Genomic DNA, 25,359 nt, shown 5'->3' with positions numbered 1-25,359 from the left:
GAGAGAGGCAGCTTTGAGCCATGCGTCAACAAGAGCTCGGGCCATGTGGGTGTTTGTGGCCGTGGTAGCAGCAGTAAATTAAAACAACCACGTTTGAGAAAAAGTTGAAACTTCCTCAACACATATTTTCAGACACGGATCCAGGTGTGCTGGTCTCATCAGGAAATTCATCATCCTATGGAAGCAGATAAGACTGCCTTTGCATTTGCCACCAGAGAACAAAAATTAGACCAGCCCACATGCTAAATAGGCTGCCCACAACAGCAGCCAAAATACATCATACACTAATCACTGAGCTGAGTGGGAGAGATACAGACATGGGGAGCAGGAGGGAGAGAGACGGAGAAGGGAAGAGGTGCAATGAGTAAATGCAAGGGTGGGGAAGGGGCATGCATGCACACACACAGCAATACACACACACATACCAGCCTACACAACTTCACACTGTACCAAGGTCATTTTGAGGCCTGCCCAAATAAATAAAGTGCAAGAGAGAGAATGTGGCAGGAACAAAATAAAAACGGCTCAGCTTTTAGTGGCTAATTATCAGCCCGAGAGGGCAAGATGAGAGACGCAAAAAAGGAAGCTTGGGGGGACAAATCAACACACATGAGGACTGAGGCACGGAATGATGGAGCGAGCCAAGGAGATGGAGTGTAATCTCAGAGCAAATATCACAGGAACAGAAAGAGGGGAAAGGATGGTGAATAGATAGAAAAATAGAGCAGAAAGTAGTTGCCATGAGGGCAGAGAAGACAAATAGGCTGACAGCATGACTCACTTGTCTAATCAGATGCTAGAAAGGTGGAGATCTACTGCCGCCCTCTGCCCAAGGATGACATGACAACTGCAGTAGCCAGGATCAGTCATTGTGCAGGAGGGATCCTAGCTACTCACAGGGAAATGTGTTGGTTGGCACTTGAATCTATTGGGTTAGTTTTTACTCCGGGGAAAATAAAAGCCTAGCCAGAACTTCCTCATTACTCAAGTCATATCACCTAATCTAATAGCAACACCTATGCTTTAAGTTTCTGTTTTGCTGCAAGAGGACATGATTTGTTAGCCTGATTATAGAGCTGCACATCAACTTGTGTTTCTGAGGGCATGACAAGGACTTGAGTGTAGACCCCAGACACAGAAGAACAAAAGTGACAATTTCGTTGTTTAATTATTATTTATTATTCTAGTTCAGATTTTGAGAGGGAAAATAAAACAGCTAACCTGTATGAACATTTAAAAAACTGCTTTCGCTTTAATTTCTTAAAAGAACCTTAAAGCCCATCAATGCAGGCACATCTCCTCAGAGGTAAAATCACATCCTGAAAAATGCCGGTCATCAAAAGGTTCTGAAGACGGTTCCCTCAGACTATCTTCAGAGGTGACCTGGACATTTGTTTGGATTGGCAATTGGAACGCAACTGTTCTGGGGTCTGCAGACAGACTGTTGGAGAAAAGGTCTGGACTGAATGAAGAAACCATGTCGGTTGACTAAAGACAACATATCACCAAGGAGCTTAGATCTGTCTCAGTCCACCTTGTTTACGATTAGTCTGGCCCTCCACCTGCCCTTCCAACCCCACCAACGGTGACCCGAAATTCACAACAAGTTCACACTTACAGAAACACCTAAACTTAGTTTCTTTGTGCTCTTTTTAAAAACTCGACGATTTGTTTAATTCTGCGTTGGAAATTCCTAATATCAGGATCCAGTCGGAACTTTTCTAATAATTGCAAAGCTGTCGATATTGAAATTCCCCTCTGTATATTTAATTTAAAGCTGTGGGGGGAAACAAAAAAACTATGCACAAATCAACTCTTCTATTAGTCTTAAGGCCAGTGATTACCTGGAGAGAAGGAAACTGAAACCCAGCTTACATCTGCATTCCCAAAGCCAAAGACTGGACATTTATCAGCTGGACAGACTTGTGGGAATTAGACCTGCTGTGCTTCTCCATTTATCCATCACTCAGGTAATAAGAAATAAGAAAAGTGAAGGAGATGAGGATAAGGGAGGAGTGCATGATGATGGGATTGATGGATAGACGTGTCCTTCTGAGAGTCCCTACACCGCAGTTCTTTCTAGTAACAAATGCCACCGAGGTGAATATGGTTGGGCCATAACATGGTTGAGTAACCTTATGCCTGTTTGTGCACTTAGTTTGTCGACAGATCTAGGAGTAAAAGGGTCAGCGCGATATTTTCAAAGACGACTGTCGGCCAAAAAGATATACGATTACACTCAAAGGTCTTTCAGCCTACAAAGATAAACTTTGCAAGCTATTAGGATCATTTGTCATAATATTTTCCAAGCCTTTTGTTCATGGACTCATCAAAATGACCACTCCCCCCACACTGGCATCAAACCCCTTTTCTGGGATGATTTTAAGACAAAGTAGTCCAGGCAACTGATAGGAATGTTTTATTCATCTTTTAGCTCCTTTTCTCTAAGGGAAAAAAATAAACATACTGTTAATGTTTGTGGTTTCTTCTGTGCGTGCAGTTTATTTAAACCCTTCTGTAAGCAGATTGCCTAAGCAACACCTTTTATTTAACCCTCAGGCTAGGTATGAATTTTTCAGGGTCCCAAATGTTCAGGGTACAGAGGGAGGGAACGGAGACAAAATGCAATTTATTAACTTCGCTTGTATATTTGCAACTAAATGAGATCTGGGTTTCGACTTATCAAAATGTTTACAGAAGGGGCTGAGTTCCAGCTGAGGATTTGCAGCTAGAGTTGCTAAACTACATTAAAGTGGCAACTCTGGATAGATTCCTTGTCATCTCCTGGAGACAATGAGATTAGGCCACACTACCAAAACAGATCACACAGTCAGTCTTCCTTGGTTAGAATGCATATGTTAGAACAATGAAAAGGAACTGCATCCACTTGTACTAGATATTAAGGACATTTGTTTGTGCCCAAGGATGTGTCTGTAACATCCAAAGATAATATTCCTAAACTCTTGGCTTTTGGGGTCACATTGTGATGCTCTCATAGCTTTATACTTGCCATAAGGACCATTTGCCCAAGTTCTCCATTTGCTTACACATGCAGGAGGCTCTCAGTAAAATCACTGAAAAGTTCATTTATTTCAGTAACTCAGTCTCTATGAGTGAAACCTTTATATTATATAGTGGTGCTGTACAAGATATTGCAATTAAATCACAGCAACATCAATATGTGCAATACTGAGATAGCAAAGGACTGTTTGGAATGCACTATTTGTTGCCGGTTGTATTCCAGGTGTCATGAATTCACACTTTGTATGTTGGATTGACTCTGACTGCAGTGAATGTCAACACCTGATGCAGAGAGTATTGCTCAAGACACTAAATGTCACAGAATGTCAGAAGCATCGTAAGGACATAAGTGAGGAAAATTTGTATTTATTGTCAATGCAGTATTTAACAATATCACTACTCCATTGTTCCTGATATGAAGATTCCATTGTGGGGCGGAGAGGCACAGAATCTGGCTGTTTCTGGTCCAGAGTTACGTTTCCAGAGCCTGTGATTTGGGAAGCCATGTCATCTGCTGTGTTGCGCCACTGTGTTTTATCTAGTCCAAATTCAGAGAAGCCATTTACCGGTAATGTTTTTAGAGCCCTTCCTCCTGCTGTCAAGCTTTGATAGAGATGCTGATTTTATTTTTCAGTAAAACTTAATATCTTCCCACACTGTCAAAATATACAAACACCTGGTGTAATGACCGTGGTATTACTGTGCTAGTGTGGCCAGAAATCTTGCCTGACCTAAACCTCCACTGAGAATCTATGGAGTATTGTCAAAAGGAAGATGAGAGAAATCAGATGAAGGCAATACAGATGAGCTAAAGGCTGCTATTAGAGCAATCTGTCCCTCCTTAACACCTCAGCACAAACATCGGCTCATCACCTTAATGCTACACTGCAGTAGTCACAGAAAAGAAGCCACACAAAGTATTAAGTGCATGGAATACACACTACATGAAATTAATTTATTGGTCTTACGAAATATTTTAATTTTCTGTGAAACAGAATTTGGGGTTTTTATAAGCTGTAAGCCATAATTATCAAATTTAGAAAGTTTCATTTTCTGAATTAGATTTTTGAGGAAAAAAAAACTTCCAATTTAGTTTTTTGTGCCTTGAGATGACATTTACTTTAAATTGGAGCTTTATAAAATAAACAGAACTAACTCACTGATATCCACCTGTATAACAAGTTATTGAAAATTGGAAAATGATGAAAAAAAAAATATTAGGTACCAGGAAATGCTTATAAAACTGTCACTCTTTAAGATCTTACCTTGGCAACAAACTGTCTGTCCTTCTGGTCCAAGTTGGCTGTAGGTGCCACATAATCTTTCCAGATGCGGACTTTGCGCTCTTTAGCAGACCTAGGATAGCACAAAGAAGAGCAACAATCTATAAGGAGAGCTGTACAAAAAAGTCTTTAAGTAATAGAACTAACATGTATAACTGCAACATTAGGGTTTTTATATTAAAAGGAATATATTTCATCATTATTATTTGAGATACCCTTCTTTAACAAGTAAATGAAACAGCTAAAGTGGCTCTTAAAAGACTACACTCCGTTTGGTTTCTATGTTTCTGTGAAGAATGACACCAGGAAAAATACTTAAAATGTTCTAACTTCAATGTGACATTTCTCCAGGACAATTCAACTGCAAAACAAATATGTTTGATTCAAAATGTAAACAAATAACCCTGCAATAATAAGTGTGCAAAACCTTAAACAAATAGTTTCTTTTATGAACTTTTGGATCCAATTTTAACATTAGACGTGTCACACACCTGGGAACACACCAAGCATCACTTAGTGAACCTGATGAACTTAATATAAAAACGGTCCTTCTGACCTGGTTCCATTTTCCCTGATATTTACTCATCACCAACATTTACCTAAACTAACCGTTTTCAAAGGAGCCAAAGGATTTATGGTATAAAAACATGACGTTTCACTTCAACTGCCAGTAAGATTAGACTGACACTGCTGGCGAGAGGCAGTCAAAATGTGAGATGCTGAAGGACTCTTACTAAAAAACAATGTTTCATTTTATTTACCTGTAATGTCGTAAACAAAATGGAAATGTTTCATGCAAGCATATTACTTTATCTTTTGGCATTTTTCAGTAAAGGCTCATTGATAAGCATCACTATTTAGCATCTATTAGATTAGTGAAATATCGCTGAAATTTGAATAAGAATGAACACAAATTCCAGTCTTAAATATCCTACCGTTCAGCAGCTCTGAGTTTCTCAGCTCCCTGGGTGTAAACAGCCATCGACCAATCTACACAGCGAGCAAAGCCTTCCTTCAGCAGGAGCTCTGTGATGTTGCCATTCTGAGACGGAGAAAGATCCACAGATAAGCATAAGATAAGATCAAAGGCACAATTCCATGCCAGCGTCTGCACAAAGTCCTGAATCCTTTGTGTTACCGGGTGAAGGATGGTTCCCAGTATGATCTGGTTGTGACAGCTCTCTAAAATGATCTGAACATCTCGCTGCAGAAGACGGGACTCGGTGAAGAATTTGGCCTCTGCTGCAAATGGCTCGGGTGTTTCTGTTCCGTCTGCTTCCCTCTTGAACGTGGGACACTGCAGTGGCACCAGAGACAAAAGTCAATTAAGTAAAACTTCACAATACAGGAGAAGTATGCAACAGGTTCACACAGTTACCAATAACTAAAGTGCATTTTATACATACAGTGAGCTTAAATATATTGTTAGGCTTTTCCCATATCCTCCTGACTGATGTTACCTTGTAGCTGTAATATCTAATCTCTGTTGAAAAGCAGCAGAAAAACAGAGACATGAGCAGGACAGAGTCGGTGAGTAGACGAGCGTTGAGACAAAGAACACCTTGAAATGGATCTAATATCCTCAAATACGAGATGAGAAAGATTAGTTATCCTGAGTGGTCTACTGGCAAGTGAAAAACAAAGATGGGGAAATTGAGTTGCTTGGATATGACACTAGTGGAACAGCCAAACTAAAGCAGGTGAGAAAAAAGGCGGCTGTTACACATCATGTCTTTTTTAGGATCAGTCTGGGTGCATTACAAATACATTTCAAAGCCATACAGTAATTAAATAGATGAAAAGTATGAAGGGAAAGTAGTTTGCTATATTTGCATTAAAGATTCTTAGCCAACTACAGGTCCTTCTCAAAATATTAGCATATTGTGATAAAGTTCATTATTTTCCATAATGTAATGATGAAAATTTAACATTCATATATTTTAGATTCATTGCACACTAACTGAAATATTTCAGGTCTTTTATTGTCTTAATACAGATGATTTTGGCATACAGCTCATGAAAACCCAAAATTCCTATCTCACAAAATTAGCATATCATTAAAAGGGTCTCTAAACGAGCTATGAACCTAATCATCTGAATCAACGAGTTAACTCTAAACACCTGCAAAAGATTCCTGAGACCTTTAAAACTCCCAGCCTGGTTCATCACTCAAAACCCCAATCATGGGTAAGACTGCCGACCTGACTGCTGTCCAGAAGGCCACTATTGACACCCTCAAGCAAGAGGGTAAGACACAGAAAGACATTTCTGAATGAATAGGCTGTTCCCAGAGTGCTGTATCAAGGCACCTCAGTGGGAAGTCTGTGGGAAGGAAAAGGTGTGGCAGAAAACGCTGTACAATGAGAAGAGGTGACCGGACCCTGAGGAAGATTCTGGAGAAGGGCCGATTCCAGACCTTGGGGGACCTGCGGAAGCAGTGGACTGAGTCTGGAGTAGAAACATCTAGAGCCACCGTGCACAGGTGTGTGCAGGAAATGGGCTACAGGTGCCTCATTCCCCAGGTCAAGCCACTTTTGAACCAGAAACAGCGGCAGAAGCGCCTGACCTGGGCTACAGAGAAGCAGCACTGGACTGTTGCTCAGTGGTCCAAAGTACTTTTTTCGGATGAAAGCAAATTCTGCATGTCATTCGGAAATCAAGGTGCCAGAGTCTGGAGGAAGACTGGGGAGAAGGAAATGCCAAAATGCCAGAAGTCCAGTGTCAAGTACCCACAGTCAGTGATGGTCTGTGGTGCCGTGTCAGCTGCTGGTGTTGGTCCACTGTGTTTTATCAAGGGCAGGGTCAATGCAGCTAGCTATCAGGAGATTTTGGAGCACTTCATGCTTCCATCTGCTGAAAAGCTTTATGGAGATGAAGATTTCATTTTTCAGCACGACCTGGCACCTGCTCACAGTGCCAAAACCACTGGTAAATGGTTTACTGACCATGGTATCACTGTGCTCAATTGGCCTGCCAACTCTCCTGACCTGAACCCCATAGAGAATCTGTGGGATATTGTGAAGAGAACGTTGAGAGACTCAAGACCCAACACTCTGGATGAGCTAAAGGCCGCTATCAAAGCATCCTGGGCCTCCATAAGACCTCAGCAGTGCCACAGGCTGATTGCCTCCATGCCACGCCGCATTGAAGCAGTCATTTCTGCAAAAGGATTGAGTGCATAACTGTACATGATTATTGGAAGGTTGACGTTTTTTGTATTAAAAACACTTTTCTTTTATTGGTCGGATGAAATATGCTAATTTTGTGAGATAGGAATTTTGGGTTTTCATGAGCTGTATGCCAAAATCATCCGTATTAAGACAATAAAAGACGTGAAATAATTCAGTTAGTGTGCAATGAATCTAAAATATATGAATGTTAAATTTTCATCATGACATTATAGAAAATAATGAACTTTATCACAATATGCTAATATTTTGAGAAGGACCTGTATAAAGTCCTAAAGTAAATCAAATGATAGTTACCTTAACACCAGACAGCATAACAGTGACCAGGTAATAGTCTGGGAGCAGCAAGGCACGAACAACGCTGCCGTCACGCACATGCTCAATGATGGCTAAGAGGAAAAAACAGATACAGGTCAACAAGGACAACAATAGGTCTTACATGTGGATCAAAAATTATTCTGTTAAGTGTAGCTTTTTATAGACACATAGCAGAACACAATTATTATTGTCTTTTCAGATAGTGTAATGCTGCTGCAAAACAAAATACAATTCTTAGCAAATACGTTTATCACATATAAGTTTTAGAGTTCCTTGCAAAAATATTGATAATCATTGAATTTCCCCAAATTTTATGGTGCTTTGCTGGGATTTTATGCAATAGACCGACATCAAGTAAAGCTGTGAACTGGAAGAAAAAAGAAAAAAAGAAAAATAACGTGCTCTGGTTGCTTGAGACCAAAGTTGAACTTTCTGGCCTACATGCAAAGACTCGAAACACACTGGGCATTATGCTTCCAGTTGGTGGAAGGATTTTGCCAAATACATGGAAATTATAAACGAAAACTTGCTAGCTGCTGCAAAAGATTTCAGGCTGGTGGGGAAGATTTTCCTGCCTGCAGGACAATGACCCTTGACACACAGCAGCAATGCAGTGGTTAGATCAAAGCACATTCATGTTTTAGAATGGCCTAGTCAAAGTCCTTAAATCTATAAAGGACCTTAAATCTATAAAGAATTGGTGGCAAGGTTTAAAAAACAAAACTAATGTTCAGACACACCATCTAATCTGAGGTAGACCTGTTTTTCCATAAATCTCATAACAGTTTTAGTCTCTAGATGTAAAAAGTTGGTAGAGACATTAACACACAGCTGTAGCTGCAGAGAAAGGTGGTTTTATAAAGAACTGACACAGATAGACAGGGCACAAATGCATGTGATGTTATGTGTTGGTCACCAACATTTAACCATCCCAAAAAATATATAATCAGGTTTGTGGTTGTGTTGAGAAAATCTGAAAAAGCTCAAGGTGTCTGAATGCAGTGTGTTTACAGCATAAAAAGACTGCGGTCATTATTCATTATTTCTTATTCTTGAGTTTAGATACTCCTTGAAGTAACTTTTGGAGTACTGAGACAACTATTCAAATTAGTATTCTTTACGCAGGGAAAAAGCTTGAGATGTGCTTTCTCAAATTTAAAATGATTTTCCATGGGTATTTCAGCTTTCCACCGCAGCATCGGTGCGGACATTTTTAGCACCCAAACTGGATTATTCCATCTGATTTTAAAATGACCCTGAATATCTTAAGAATGGCATGGACAAGAGATGAGAGCATAAAAAAAGTCATCCGCTGTTCATTTTCTCCATTCAATTAAAGAGTTGTGAAATGAGCTGAGCCACGGTTCCCATCTGGAAATAAATCGAGTGGTACATTGAACTCAAGCAGGTTGGATATGATAATTAAAGAATGTTCTTGTGAAGGATAGCAGGACAGAATAGCCTAAAAGAACAGTGCATTCCTGACATAATCTTTAAAGAAAAGAAAAGCATATTTAATTTGTGTTTATGCACCAAGTGCCTTTGATTTTTCTTTTTCACCAAGAGTGATCTGATAATGTCTCAGAACTCCTTACCATTGACGGGCTTCTGGTGCAAGGAGTCCACAAAGTTGCGGGGGTTTTCGATGGTGTACTTGAGATCACGAATAGTGTGTGTGCCACCCCCCTCGCTCCACATTCCTTTCTTAGAAGCCTTTGCCTGGTCCTCCAGTTCACAGAGTCTAGCCTGCTCTGGACTGAAAAGAAAACACACAGTGATGGACATGACAAAAAACAAAAAGGAGTGCAAAACCAAATTATTCAAATGTTGGTCTCATCAACGAACAACCTTACAGAAAACAAACCATGCTTTATATTTAATACAAGCAACAATTATTTCCCTCCATGTAGCATTCAGACCATATCAAACAGTCAGAAAAAATTTCTTTTTGTAGGGTTACTTGGCGTTTTGAGTTTACCATGTTCAATAAGACTCGTATCAAGCTGGATTGAAGCACGATAAGTCTAAGTATGTAGATAATTTTCTAATTAAACCAAAAGCTGATGACCAGATAGCAACTGCCAAAAAAAAAAAAAAGGTATGTGAGCACTTAGTACCGAGACAACAGCAGCAGAAACACAGCTTCCTGCAAACACTACAATTAACTCCATGCTGGTTTCTTAAATTGTGCAGCTTAATGTTTTTTCAGGGACCTTGTAAACCTTTAATTATTCACAACTTTAAATGGCCACCAGGCTTTTGTCTTTTCAACCAGGAAAAGCTGCCCAGTCGAGTCAGGTGTTTGGAGTTTAAAATTAAAGACTATATAGACAATATTTAATTTGCTTTCTAAAAGTCACATTTTGCAGGTATTTACTGCAGGGTTCTCAGGGTTACTTCATGTTAAAATTCCATACTTTTCCAGACTTAGTTCTCTTCACACTTATCCAGGCCTGTAAAATACTTCAGTGGTACTCCATTAAAATATGTGGTACTGAAATGTCCCAGAAGCCAGTGGTTCAACTGGGATTTTGAGCACATTCCCAAAAACGCAGTCAAGTTCATCCTGCTCACTACTATGATTCAACAACAAACCTTGAACTGAACGCTTTCTTGCTGACTGGGGAGCGATGGTCAAACTTTAAGAACGAAGCTACTTAAATGTTTAAGCGCCAAACAGAAACAGAAAGCTACAAAGATATGTTGAAATAAACTAGGAATTAGGCAGATTTCGCAGAGTCATAGAAATTAACGTGCATTCATAAGCAGATTACTTTAAAAGACATAACCTTGTCTGTGGAGACTGATAATAGTAAACTTATCCCTTCTGCAGCTACACCAGCTTCTAGGTCAGTAACTCCCTCCACTACACAGTGGTTCAAATCAAACTGATGGTGATGGTCGACAAGGTGCAGTATAGGGCAAATCTATTCCAGCAAAAGCCAAGCAGAAACCTTTCCAGTTAAACCTTCTATAGGCTACATTTTTCATCTCCATATGGCTCCTTTGTGCAACCCAACATAATTCAGATAAAACATTTTTACAGCTTCCTGTTGTTTAAGGTGGTTGTAGGAAGACACGCTCCCCAAACTTTGTTCCAGGGTTCCAGAATAATTGAACAGTGAGACTCTAATGAAAGTTGTTCTGCCCCTCAGTGTTTATAGCCCCCCCCCCCCCCCCCAACTGATTCTCCTCCAGGGCTCTAGTTAAACAGGAGCAATGGGAGATTGTCGAGTACAGTTGGTATCCACGTTAATGTACCTCAGTCCTGCATGGCTGAGTGGTGCCTCTATAAAACAACCAGCCAAGCCTGATGTCTGTGGTTTTCATTTTTCTAAAAATGAACATTCTGGGTTCCACAGGCAACTCAGTAAATTGATCAAAAGACGTAGTCAAAGTAAGTGATCAAAATCATTTAAAAAAACCAAGAGCTTCTCTAAATAGACCAAGCATTTGTATTTTCGCTTTTAATTTGAACTGTCCAACTTTTATTTAACCATCGTAGATATTATAATATCAAAATTCATGGTTTTATAGTTCCCACAATCATTTAAAAGACGCACACACAATTTTGTCCGAAAAGTAATTCAGTAATCTAAAATAGCATTTTCAAATGATCTTTGAGTAACAGATCCATGACCAAAAAAGCCAATCTGTAAAGCCAATTCATCTTAAAAGAAATTCAAGAATGAAGATACTTTACCAATACATCCTATGTCATGTCTCAGAGCTAGAGATGTGCTGCTACTTACAGATCCCAAATGGCAGCATGCATATATAAATGTATCTATGTAAAACTGTACATAGATGCGAATTTCAGCAACTCGCAGATGCCAGCCCTTAAACATGATTAACTGCACTGTCCGAAGCGATCACTATTATCATCACCTCCATAATTATCACCACATCACAGTTGGTGTGATCAACGTAGGACGTCACGAGGAGTAATTATATTGGACGAAAATGCACAGAGGGAAAACAAAGACCCTAAGTCTTCACTGAATAATGGGCCTCCCCTTCGGCCAAATGATGCCAGCTTACACTTAAAGCATCATTTACATTAGTGCTCGTTATGGGCCATTGGACAGGCTGCTTGAAATGGTTCATTAGTGGCAAAATGTTCACATCATCTCTGTTCACGTTGGAAATCACAAACGCAGCAGCATGAGTCAAATTGCTTGTAATGTGTGGCGTGTGCAAATACCGCCACTGGGGGAGACATGGAGTACTTTGTCATATAGCATGAGGTGTGTGTATTTATGGGATTAGTGCATTGGGGCAATGTGGCAGAAAAAGGTTTCAGAGGGATATCATTATAGCAGTAGGGGCACGCTGCCACCTTCTGGGATAGCATGGCTCTATCTAAATTCTCTGCAGTCAGCCAGTTGAGGGCTTAAATATATCTCCCAACAGATTCTGCAGTGTTCTTCTGCCTTAAGCTTTAGTAAGTACAAGTTTACATCCTGCTGCCAAAAGATATTTCCACTCCATTTGCTACATACATGGTGGAGATGCAAGTTAAAGCTTTAAAGCTAAAATATTTTCTTAGTGATACAAAACAGTCTTGCTGAACAATTAAACCACAATTACTAGTTTACTGAACAATCACATCTGTGACACAATACAATATTGCTGATGTTAAGATGTGTTCATTTAATAGAACATCCTGTATTTATGTACAGAGATTCTCTCCCAGTTAGGCCAATATAAGTGTGGAAACACCAAACAATCACAAACAGGATCAAGATGGCGCCAGCAGTGGGCATGGCGACACGTCAGCAGTCTTTCTCTGTGTCAGCCTGCATAATGTTTAGTTATTTTTTAAATATAATCATTCAAAATATTTATGGATTTGTGTATATGATCGCCAGTTGTTATTTCAAATCAAAGCATCTAATGAGCAAGCTCTGAATATATGTACGACAGGACTAAGTTGTGAACCCCTTCCTCTGCCTACTGGGCTGACTTTACCAACCTTTTTGCGCTGCATCACTTATGCTACACCCTGGAAGAAACGCTCTAGGAACCGGGGAAAGCGAGCAGGTAGACTCGTCAGAGTAAGGGCCCATTTCTGTGCTTCTTTTGGATTTGTCGGATCTGTGGGATTTACTCGTAGATGGATTATGCCCATTATGCCTTGTGCCATTCTTGGACCTACTACTCACGGCACCACGGACCTGTGGACGTGGCGTCAACAATAGCAATCCCTGCACTTTTTCCCCAACCTTGTGCCCCAAACGACAAGACCTCCACCCCTCAAAATGGTCTTATGGAATACCAGATCACTGTTAAAAGAGACGTTTGTTTCAAATGTACTCGTACTCGTCGTCTTCCGCTTATCCGGGACCGGGTCGCGGGGGCAGCAGACTCAGAGACGCCCAGACGTCCCTCTCTCCAGACACCTCCTCCAGTTCCTCCAGGGGGAGCCCAAGGCGTTCCCAGGCCAGCCGAGAGACATAGTCCCTCCAGCGTGTCCTGGGCCGTCCCCTGGGCCTCCTCCCGGTGGGACGTGCCTGGAACACCTCCCAAGGAAGGCGTCCAGAAGGCATCCGGTATAGATGCCCGAGCCACCTCAACTGGGTCCTCTCGATGTGGAGGAGCAGCGGCTCTACTCTGAGCCCCTCCCGGATGGCCGAGCTCCTCACCCTATCTCTAAGGGAGTGCCCGGCCACCCTACGGAGGAAGCTCATTTCAGCCGCTTGTATCCGGGATCTCGTTCTTTCGGTCATGACCCAAAGTTCATGGCCATAGGTGAGGGTAGGAACGTAGACCGACCAGTAAATTGAGAGCTTTGCTTTTCGGCTCAGCTCTCTCTTCACCACAACGGACCGGCACAGCGCCCCCATTACTGTGGCAGCCGCACCGATCCGTCTGTCGATCTCCCGCTCCATTATTCCCTCACTCGTGAACAAGACCCCGAGATACTTAAACTCCTCCACTTGAGGCAGGAACTCCCCTCCAACCTGAAGAGGACAAGCCACCCTTTTCCGGTCGAGTACCATGGCCTCGGACTTGGAGGAGCCGATCCTCATCCCAGCCGCTTCACACTCGGCTGCGAACCGCCACAGCGCATGCTGTAGGTCTTGGCTAGAGGGGGCCAGCAGGACCACGTCATCTGCAAAAAGAAGAGACGAAATCCACTGGTCCCCAAACCCGACCCCCTCCGGCCCTTGGCTGCGTCTAGAAATCCTGTCCATAAAAGTTATGAACAGGACCGGTGACAAAGGGCAGCCCTGCCGGAGTCCAACATGCACTGGGAACAGGTCCGACTTAGTGCCGGCAATGCGGACCAAACTCCTGCTCCGCTCGTACAGGGACCGGATGGCCCCTAGTAAAGGGCCCCCGATTCCATACTCCTGGAGCACCCCTCACAGGGCATCACGAGGGACACAGTCGAATGCCTTCTCCAGGTCCACAAAACACATGTGAACCGGTTGGGCAAACTCCCATGAACCCTCGAGCACCCTGTAGAGGGTATAGAGCTGGTCCAGTGTTCCACGGCCGGAACATCAGCTGTATTTTATGTTTCTGACTGAAACCTGGCTTCAACATGGTAAGTCTGTTGCTTTTTCTAGACTCCTTCCCCCATCTTCAGCCTCCCTTGCACCTCTGGTAGGGGTGGAGGTCTAGCAGTTGTGTTTAACACCCATTTAAGCTGCCACCAAGTTTTGCAGCCAAATTCATTCTCCAGCTTTGAACTTCAGCTTATTGAGTTGCACCTAAGCAGTCATGTGCTGTGTGCGCTTATTTATCGCCCTCCGAAGTTCAATAAGGATTTTATCCAGGAATTTTCTGATTTAATTGCTGGAATTATTCCTTAGCGCTTCCATTTTCTGCGTTATTCCTGGATTCTGGGAATAATAGTGACACCAGTGCAAGCACAGAGGAGCTATCTATGTTGCTTAACTCCACCTGCACCAAAATTTTGGTCTCTATAGCAGCATTAATGGCTGTGCGTGCCAAGCCTCTGTCAGAGCCTTGGCTGAATGAACATACACACACCATCAGACCCGAATGCAGACACACTGAGAGGAGATGGAAATAATCTAGACTGTTTGTTTTCCTACTATCACAGGGAGAACGTTTCTCTCATTATCAAGATGCTGTAAAGACTGCAAAGACTTCAATAGTGTGTCCTCAAACAGCAACAAGCCACAGGTCCTTTTTGATCATATTGTTAATCCATGTATAAATGTTGGTATCATACCAACAGAAAAGATGTGTAATGACTTTTTGGCATTTTTTAAATCAACGTTTAAGTCATCAGGTCTGGTATCTTGGCATCGTCTACCTTTGACCCTAGTTTTTCTCCTCTGTGCTTAGCTGTCCTGGAACAATTTGAGCCAGTTCCTTTGAATGAATTGTCTAAGGTGGTTGCTTCCATAAGATCATTTCACTGTCCATCAGATTGTCTTTTTTTGTTTAAAAATGCTTTTGACACTGTTGGGCCTTTTATCCAGAAATGTATTGACATGTATTTTGCTACAGGCTGCGCCCAACATGTTTGAAACAGGCTGTAGCTCAGCCTCTCCTGAAAAAAACATTCCCAGCTAATTATAGGGCAACCTCTAAGCTTCCTTTTCTGTTAAAAGTCTTAGAGAAAGTTGTTTTCCTACAGTTGCAGGCCCACCTTGATCTAAATCAAATTTCAGAAACGTTTCAGCCTGGTTTTAAATCACTTAACAGGACTGAGACTGCCCTCTTAAGAGTTTTTAACAATATTATTTTAACTTTGGATTCTGGCTGCCCTGCTGCTCTTTTATTGTTGGATCTGTCAGCAGCGTTTGATACAGTGGATCATGATATCCTTCTCGTAAGGCTAGAATCATGTGTTGGGATCAATGGTTCTGTTTTTCAGCAGTGTCAGTCATATCTCTCGTAAAGGACTTTTTATGTCAACATAAATCTCTTCAGTTCTGAAATAGCCCTTCTCAGTTATGGTGTCCACCAGGGCTCAATTTTGGGTCCACTTTACATGTTGCCTTTCGGATCTACACTGCTCAAAAACATAAAGGGAACACTTAAACAACACAATCTAACTCCAAGTAAATCCAACTTCTGTGAAATCAAACTGTCCCTCACTCGTGGTAGAATGAGACGGACTCTACAACCCACACAAGTGACTCAGGAAGTGCAGCTCATCCAGGATGGCACATCAATGCGAGCTGTGGCAAGAAGGTTTGCTGTGTCTGTCACCGTAGTATCCAGAGCCTGGAGGCGCTACCAGGAGACAGGCCAGTACACCAGGAGACGTGGAGGAGGCCGTAGGAGGGCAACAACCCAAAAGCAGGACCGCAACCTCCACCTTTGTGCAAGGAGGAACAGGAGGAGCACTGCCAGAGCCCTGCAAAATGACCTCCAGCAGGCCACAAATGTGCATGTGTCTGCACAAAAAGGACGAAACAGACTCCATGAGGATGGTATGAGGGCCCGACGTCCACTAAAGGGGGTTGTGCTCACAGCCCAATGCCATTCAGGACTCTTGGCGCTTGCTAGAGAACAGCAGGATTGGCAAACCCGCCACTGGCGCCCTGTGCTCTTCGCAGATGAAAGCAGGTTCACACTGAGCACATGTGACAGACGTGACAGAGTCTGGAGATACCGTGGAGAGCGATCTGCTGCCTGCAACATCCTTCAGCATGACCGGTTTGGCAGTGGGTCAGTAATGGTGTGGGGTGGTATTTCTTGTGCTAGCCAGAGGTAGCCTGACTGCCATTAGGTACTGAGATGATATCCTCAGAACCCTTGTGAGACCATATGCTGGTGCGGTTGGCCGTGGGTTCCTCGTAATGCAGGACAATGCTAGACCTCATGTGGCTGGAGTGTGTCAGCAGTTCCTCCAAGATGAAGACATAGAAGCTATGGACTGGCCCGCCCGTTTCCCAGACCTGAATCCGATTGAGCACATCTGGGACATCATGTCTCGCTCCATCCACCAACGTCACGTTGCTCCACAGACTGTCCAGGAGTTGGCGAATGTTTTAGTCCAGGTCTGGAAGGAGATCTCTCAGGAGACCATCCACCGTCTCATCAGGAGCATGTCCAGGCGTTGTAGGGAGGTCATACAGACACATGGAGGCCACACACAATACTGAGCCTCATTTTGACTTGTTTTCAGGACATTACATCAAAGTTGGATCAGGCTGTAGTGTGTTTTTCCACTTTAATTTTGTGTGTGACTCTAAATCCAGGCCTCCATTGGTTCATAAATGTGATTTCCATTGATGATTTTTGTGTGATTTTGTTGTCAGCACATTCAACTATGTTCTGTAGTTTTTGAATTAATGAAATATTCTCATTGAATACTTTGTTCTGTACAAAGTATTCAATGAGAATATTTCATTCATTCAGATCTAGGATGTGTTATTTGAGTGTTCCCTTTATTTTTTTGAGCAGTGTATATTTTCAAGGTATCATTTTCATTTCATTGCTTCGCTGATGACCTTCAGATTATCTGCCCCTAAAAGCAGGACAAGAATCATTTCAGCTTTTATTCTGCTGCCTTGAATATGTCAAGTTGTCCCTAAACCTTTTAAAACTAAATGAAAACAAAACAGAGATTGTCTTCTTTGGAAACTCTGTAACAGACAGTACCCTGGGCTCTTTATTCTTCTATTGTAAGGATGTCAAAAAACGTGTGTTTTTCTTAATGGTTCCCTTAAACTGCGGAGGCAGATGAGTGCAGTCGTCCAATCTATCTTTTTTTTTTAAATCTCAGACAGCTTGCTAAGGTAAAACCATACCTTCCAGCTGATGTGTTTGAGCATGTCATTCACTCGTTTGTTACCTGCAGATTGGACCACTGTACTTTGGCTTGGAACACTCCTCTATTAGCTGCCTCCAGTTAGTACAAAACACTGCAACTCGCTTACTGACTGGTACAAAAAGAAATGAGCATATTACCCCAGTGCTGGCTTCCTGTCTCTTATAGGATCCAATTTCAAATTGTTCTCTTCATTTTTAAATCCTTACATGGTCTTGCCCCCCAAACCTATCCGAGCTGCTCTCTATTCATGCGGCAAAAAGAACTATGGAGGCCTATGACTCAACTAATGCCATTTATTCCCAGGTCTAAACTTATTTCTTGAGGAGACAGAGCCTTTGCTGTAGCAGATTATAGACTTTGGAATAGCCTGACTCTTAATATTAAATCTGCACAAACTCTGGAGCATTTTAAAATCATTTTAAAGACTCATTTTATGAACTAGTTTTTGGTACACGATGACTTAAATGTTTAGTTTTATAGTTTTATCGTATTATTCATTATGTCTGTGCAGACCCGCAGTACAAGTCCTGAGATGTTCAATTCCAATGCTCTATTTTTTATGTTGAACATATAAAATAATGTCGATGTTATTGGTTTATCATGTAGTTATTATTTACCACTTTTTAAACTCCTTTATTAAAACAAAAAACATTGACTTCCCTTCAGAAGCCATTGCCTAATAAAAAAGTCCATTATAGCCTCTATCAGAAGTATTTTAAACTGGAATTTGTAAAGGTGCGCTGTGAGTGTTATATGCGCTTACATTCTATGCCCTACTTCCGGCTGCAATATTTATTGCCCCTTAGGGATAGAAAAAGATACCTTGAACCTTACAGATAAAACCACTTCAACTTGTCTCGATATATTTTAGGGGTAAGACTAAGCATAAATGTGTAAAAACTTTATAACAGCACTAAAAAACACTCGTGAGCCTTGAACTAGCTAAGGTCCTTGTTTATGATGTGTAAATAGACCAATGGATAATATGTGAGCTCAGTTAAATATAGGGGTGTATCGATACATCCAGCCTGTGAGACCAGACAATACACCACATTGGGTTCGTGGGATGAGACAAGAGGAGATTTTAGGAAAAAATTCTAAAGAGGTAAAAAGTGGCTTAAATGCCATTTATATTTTTAATAAGCCTTCCAGAAAATCCTTGAGTAAATAACCATAAAACAAGTTTTCCTACATAAGGCTTTCAGGATGCTTTCTGCTGCTTATGAAACCCTTTCTGCTCGTTTGTACTGTATATGTCCAAATAAAACGTTTGTTATTCTGACACTTGGTGAAATCAGGAAAACCCAATCTTTTAGTGTCAAAAGCAAGACTGATAAACTAATTATTTAATATTTTATGGTCAACAATCTTACTTGTTTCCTCTGATTCCTTCCCTACGGACTGTTGCAAGGCCTTCGTTCACCAATGACTCAGCGATGTTCTCGCCTGTAGTATCTATTGCGGAAAGGGAAATGAGCCATGGGTAAAGTTTCACTGAAAACTATGTTATATTTTTGCAATAAGGAAATGGGAAAGAATTATGTTTAAGGAACATTGTTTTATCCAAGGAGAACGTAGAAGTAAAATGAACATTTTAAAAGCGACAGTGCACCTCTGCCTAGGTAGACCATGCCATACTCCCGGCCTATAGCAGTCTTGATTTCCACAGTGAAGCACACTTCTTTGCCAATTAGTTTCTTCCTGAGGAACTCTCTGGCTTGGAAGGCCCAAGGCTAAAAAAAGAACAAAAAATATTTTAAAAACAGCAACCCACTCAGGCACTGGACTTAAACAATTTATTACTGTGTGATCTGACTCAGTAATACCGGTAAAAGTAAACAAACTCAAACTGCAAATAGTCTTTTCTTCTACACCTCATATACCTTTGAAGAGGAAAAATCATGTATTTTAAAGACAGAAAAATCTAAGATCAACAACAGCCTTTTGGGCCTAACAAGAATTAGACGGTACCCATCTCTAGCTTGACAAATGAAGGGAGAACCTAAAAATGGCACCATATGAAGGACTTCATTTATTCAGAACTGAATTTTTAATATATCTGTCAAACAAAAAGAAAAAAAATATTTTTCCTAATAGGTGACAGATACATGCTTTAGAGATTTATTCCTTGCTAAAAAAAAAAAAACACTACTTTTTTTTCACTTTTTGTCACATTAAAACCACAAACTGCAATGTGATTTACTGGGATTTAATATGACAGACTAACACAAAGGAGTGCATAATTGTGAAGTGGAAGAGAAATAGATGCAAGTGAGTTAAAAGGTTTCCAAATTTTTTGCAAGTAAAAACGTAAAAAGTGTGGCGGGAAATTGTTTTCAGCCATCTGTCCTGTGATATCTTAAAAAAAAAAATTCTGCCCCTTCATGTGTCATATCACCACAGTATTAATACCACTGTTTGATCTGCAGTGGTTTGTTACAGAACATCAGAACAAACAGTATCATGAAGACCAAGAACCACAGCAGACAGGTCTGAGACAATGCTATGGAGAAATTTAAAGCCTGGTTAGGTTAGAAAATATCCCAAGCTATGGACAGCTCCTTTTATACGCTGCTCCATTTATAAACAAAAGAACTGTGGCAAAACTGCAAACCTATCAAGACATCAGTGTCTACCTAAACTGGCAGGTCGAGTAAGCTGAGCATTAATCAGAAGCAGCCAATAGGCCCATTGCAACTCTGGAGGAGCTGTTGAGCTCCACAACCAAAGGTGGGAAAACGTATTCTTTGGCCTACATACTAAACACTATGTGGGTTGAAAACTAACAATTCATATGACACTAAACATATCTACACTGTGAAGCACAGTGGTGGTAACATCATGCTGTGGGGACAATTTTCTTCAGCAGGGACAGGTGAGCTGGTGAGACGATAGATGGAGCTAAATACTGGGCAATCTTGGAAGAAAACCTGTTAAATGCTGCAACAGACTTGAAACCGGGGTCAAGTAGGACAATAACTCGATGGCCCAGGAAAAGGAAAGTGAGTACGGATGCATGCCATATGTTTCAAATAATCATTTATACAACATTTTGCAAACCATTTATAACTCAACCTTTCACTTTGTTATTATGGACTTGCTTTGTTTTGGTCTATCAAAAAAAAACAACTGTGACATACATTCAACTTTGTGGTTGTGAAGCAGCAAAAATACAAAGTTTAAGTGAGCTACTTTTGAATACTTTTGCATTGTTCTGTACAATACATGTACTCTTCTTGTAATGCAAGGCCCATTTCAATAAACACACGGAAATCAGTCAGCTTACCTCATCTGGGATGTCCTTGGTGTCTGGCTGGCCTTGTGCTGCTCGGCGGGCTATGGCCCCAGCTCGGATGTTGCTGAGATTGATCTGACGCTCTGGAGGCGGGCCACCTCGAGGCTGGCCACGAACAATGATGGCACATCCTGACAAGACCTGGGGGGAATAAATAAAATAAAAACAACAGGAGAAAAGAAAAAAAAAGTCAACCATGCAAGCAAATGCTTTTAGTTAGAAAACATGTGTAATGGGATGAAACTGAAACTAGATGACACCAGGAATTAATGTCAGATACATACATTTATATGATTAGGCAAACAATAAATATGTCCACCATAATAAACTGGAAATTAGTAAAAAATAAATAAATAAACCTCCAAAAAGCATTTTATCATTATAGATCCTAATTACCATTCACCTTACAAAAATCCGTGCAGCAAAATCTGAAACACTACAATCAGCAGCTTGAACTTTTATAGAGGTAGAAGCTTCATATGACATGTAGCCATGGTGACACCATGTCATTCAAATGCAAGACTTAGATCGGGCCATGTAATAACTTAGCTAAATACAAAACAAAAAGAGATAGCCCACACTTTGGTGTGACAACTGTGGCATTTACACGAAACTGAGCAAACACTTTATCTGCAAACTCTTCAGTGTGTCTGCAGGGAGCATCCCTGGGCGTTGTTGATCTAAGATGTGAGCGAGATAAACTCATTAAATCACTGCTGTTCATCACTAACTGTTCGACCCTACCTGAGTACAGCAGAGATGTAGCTGTACTTTCTGCAGCAGGGTGAGCCATTAAAATGAAAAGAGCCAAACAAGAACACATCCTTCTCCAATTTTCAAAGGCAATAGCATGTTGTAGCTGGAGGGCTACAAAACCTGTGCAATCAAATTCTTACATGCAATACTAAAAATCTCTAAAGCCTAACAAATGATGATCTAGATAAAAAGCAAAAAAAGATATGCAAACAGTATTGCTATACCCTTTGGAAAAAAAACTTGAAAAGAAATGACAGCTTGGTTTTAAAGAATTACAACTTCTCTGCAAAGATTATTGATTTGAGACAACTCGGATGTCATGAATTAGCAACATGGTCATATTCCCATAGAAATGTAATATTAGAAAATATGTAATTTTGTTCATATACACAAGTAATTGCATTATGAACATCAATCAAAACTACATGCACTAACATTAACAGATGCGCATGAAACAGAAATGCTTGGTTTGTTTTTAGAAGGTTTTTCTGTTAAATCTACCAAATTTCACCTTTTTTTTGGTGAGTCCCACATGAGGCTCTCTCTGCTGCCTCCCCCAATTTTCGTACTGCCCTTTTTCTCTCACTTCCTGTCTGCCCCACTGCTGTCAACACATTCCAAGCAGACTGTGCTGGAAAACCTCTGCATACAATCTCCACCAGGTACAACCATGTCCGCCAGCCGTTGTCCCTGCAGTCATGCACAAATTCTTTGTAACTTTCTGATTTCCTCATAAATGCCTCCTCACACCTTTCTTCCCATGGCACGGTCAACTCGATCAGAATTATCGTGTTGCTTCTTTGGAGAACAAGACTGTGTTAGGTCTTAAGGTGGGGTTGACTGCAGAAGGGTTAATGAACCTGATCATGGAGACACCTTCCAAAAGCAAATGCTATGCCCTCTATATAAGAAAACTACCCCCTCACCACTCAATACTTCTAATTCTGCTGGTTTGGCTCAGGAGTCTTGATTTGTGATTTTGGTACTGGCTGCACTGTCCCCAACAAAACCAGCTGGGCCTGAAGAATATTATTAGATCAACCCAAGAGCCTCTTAATGTTTTCAAACACCTACACACCAAAGCTCAACTGATTTAATATCTGAGGACATTCAACTAGCATATGCAAAGGCTGATGTCCATCACAAATCTGAAATAACTTTTATTTTAATCTTACAACTCAACTATAAAGCTTACTTTGAACAAGAAAATAAGTGATAGCCTTTTCTTTTAATGGCAGAATGTTCTGATTCGGTTTTTGAAGATGAGAATAAAATATTCTGCAATAACATAGGTACACCTTGCGGCTGAAAAAAAAGACTATTAAAAGTCAGTTAAACATGTATTTATTTTTACTGCTTAAAGAGGTAAAACATTCATCACATTGTTGAATGTTTCATGGCAATATTAGAAAAATACTAAACCATTCATTGTGATTTAGGGCCACAACTTTATACAGGTTTCAGTGTAAATTGGGCAAAAGATATACAGCAGAATTTCTGCTTCATAGATGCATAAACCAATAACTGGGTTTGAGGTATACAGAAGTTCTAAAACATGGTTGTAAAACCTGAAAAATGTTCAGCCTTTTCAAAGTCCTTCTTATGAGATGCCAGAGAAGATGCTAGAGTAATCTGGATTTTTTTTCTTACTGCAAAAAGCCTTAGAGTAGCACAGAACACAGCCTCTACCATGTGCAGCTGAGCACTGCTGGTCAGCTGGCTGAAAGAAGGCTGGTACACGTTTTCACTCACTGATGGGAAAGAACAATTCAGCTTTTTTCAAAATAATTCCTGCCAAGAAGAACAGTCAACTCATGGAAACAAAAGGACGACCACCCATCCTACTCAAGGTCACATTTTAAAACAATAGTATCATGTCGATCTATAAGAATTTAAACAATTTAGGATTCAGCACAGTAAACGCCTAAAACAACTTCCGAATTTGGGAAGCATTTATATTTTCCATAAGTCTATATGTTAAAATTGAAATAAACTTTAGATAACATTATGACCACACAATATCTCCTGTTAGCCTCATCGGGAATATATGTAACTTTTTGGCTTTGACAAAAAGCAATTACATCAAGATAAATATTTTACAGCCGTGCTATTTTCACTCAAGGTTAACATGCTATGATACTCTCAAAGCACAGTGCCTTATGACCACTGACACTTAGAAAAAAATTCATCACTCCCTCCAGTTTAACTACTAACATTTAAATCTCAAGAAAACTTTTCAAGAATTATTCTAATTAAGTTTTAAGGTATCAGGCAGAAAGCTATGTGCAGGAAAAATCCATGTGTTAGGGTGTGTTTGCTGGACTTAAGCGTGAAATTCCCATCTTGACATGGAAACATGAATGACAGAGGACCCAGCCCACACAAAACCAAGCTGGAAGGGAGATTACAGGGGGGCAAGAAGTTGGAGCTACGTGTCAGTTTCCCATGGCTGGTTTGGGCCAGCTCTGAGGAAAAGCTGTCTGCTGCACTAAATGGAAAAAAGCTAACTTGCTAGATTACCAAAAGACGGCGAAGCTATACTAAAAACTGCTCAATTAACCGCCCAGTACTGTTTTAATTGAGTTCCTGGGATAAACTGAGGGGGGAAAGCGAAATGAAACGGACTTCTCGAGTTAGCTTTCAGCCTAGTTGACAAAATTTGCATGTTGGCAAATCCAGTAACTGACTTTAATGCTGCGGTTGCTGCTGAGCATAAATCTGACACTTTTGTCGCAGAGAGCACAAACTGCTTTCATTTAACTTAACAGGTGCTGGATAGTAATGCTAATTAGCCAGCAGTTAGCTTTCCTATAGCTGAAAAACTTGACATCTGTTAACTTCCCAACGTCCACTGGATCCAACGCAGCGTAGCTGTTGTTGAATGTAAATGAAAGTATTCCGATCACATTTTACAGTATTTATATTTGCAAACCTAACAAAGAAAGTAGTTTCCTCAATTAAAGGGATATTTCAAGACAAACGCGCTAACCTGAGTTTCCTCTACTGCCAATATAGTAGCATGCTAGCTAATGTTAGCCGGCTTTCAGCTGCAGCTAAATAAACTGAATGCGTTTGACATGTTATTATAGTAATGACAACTCTAGAAATTAACTGAAAATTGATTATGTAGAGTCATGTGGATTCTTGCGTTAAATTATACGACAACCAGTCGCAGTTTAAATCTCCATTAGCCATCATTTGATTAAGCTAACTAGCTGTCTCCCCAGTCAGCTCTCATTTTCACATGTTGGGATTCATACCATTTTCACTATTCCTCTTTGTAAAGGAGACGCCGGAACAGGGGCTGTCTGAGCTGGACCCGAAACAGATGCCATGTCCACCGATTTGAGAAGCGCTGCTTATTAGGTGGAGAGCCAGTTGAGGAAGCTGGAACTCTGAAATGAGTGGCTGGTCTGTTGAAAACCAAGAGAAAAAGGCAGTACACAGAGCTAGACTCACGTTATACCGGAAACACACTTTGCCATGCATACACACACACACACACACACATGCCAAAACCTTTTCCGGGTCTAGGAGAGAGAAATGAATGGAAGCGAACGGAGAACGTTCTCAACCGCGTAAGCAAATTGAAATAAGCACATCCGGGGCAAGAGGTACGACACGTCAGCATAGTGTTACCCCAGATAGTGCTGAATTCAAAAGGTCCGGGGATAGACTTCACTTCAGAAAAAGAAAACATGAGTTTATCCTTAATTTGATGTAGCACATAAT

At 40.9% G+C, this 25,359-nt stretch overlaps 1 protein-coding gene across 1 annotated transcript in view; it reads right to left on the bottom strand.

The window, feature by feature from the left end:
* The window catches only part of snd1 (staphylococcal nuclease and tudor domain containing 1), a 221,806-nt gene extending 196,678 nt beyond the window's left edge, over nt 1–25,128 (bottom strand). Inside the window, exons 1-9 of the mRNA XM_047389164.1 lie at nt 24,888–25,128; nt 20,863–21,012; nt 19,189–19,309; nt 18,950–19,031; nt 9,406–9,566; nt 7,790–7,881; nt 5,443–5,601; nt 5,240–5,346; nt 4,287–4,377 (exon numbers count right to left, since the gene is read on the bottom strand). Coding sequence (XP_047245120.1) covers nt 4,287–4,377; nt 5,240–5,346; nt 5,443–5,601; nt 7,790–7,881; nt 9,406–9,566; nt 18,950–19,031; nt 19,189–19,309; nt 20,863–21,012; nt 24,888–24,962 — 1,038 coding nt within the window. The 5' untranslated portion in view covers nt 24,963–25,128. The remainder of the gene's footprint in view (nt 1–4,286; nt 4,378–5,239; nt 5,347–5,442; nt 5,602–7,789; nt 7,882–9,405; nt 9,567–18,949; nt 19,032–19,188; nt 19,310–20,862; nt 21,013–24,887) is intronic.
* Between the last annotated feature and the right edge of the window lie 231 nt (nt 25,129–25,359).

Source organism: Girardinichthys multiradiatus, chromosome 17, assembly GCF_021462225.1.
Source record: "Girardinichthys multiradiatus isolate DD_20200921_A chromosome 17, DD_fGirMul_XY1, whole genome shotgun sequence".
NCBI lineage: Eukaryota > Metazoa > Chordata > Actinopteri > Cyprinodontiformes > Goodeidae > Girardinichthys > Girardinichthys multiradiatus.
The sequence above is the reverse complement of the archived record's forward strand: the minus strand, read 5'-3'. Positions and strand labels throughout refer to the sequence as shown.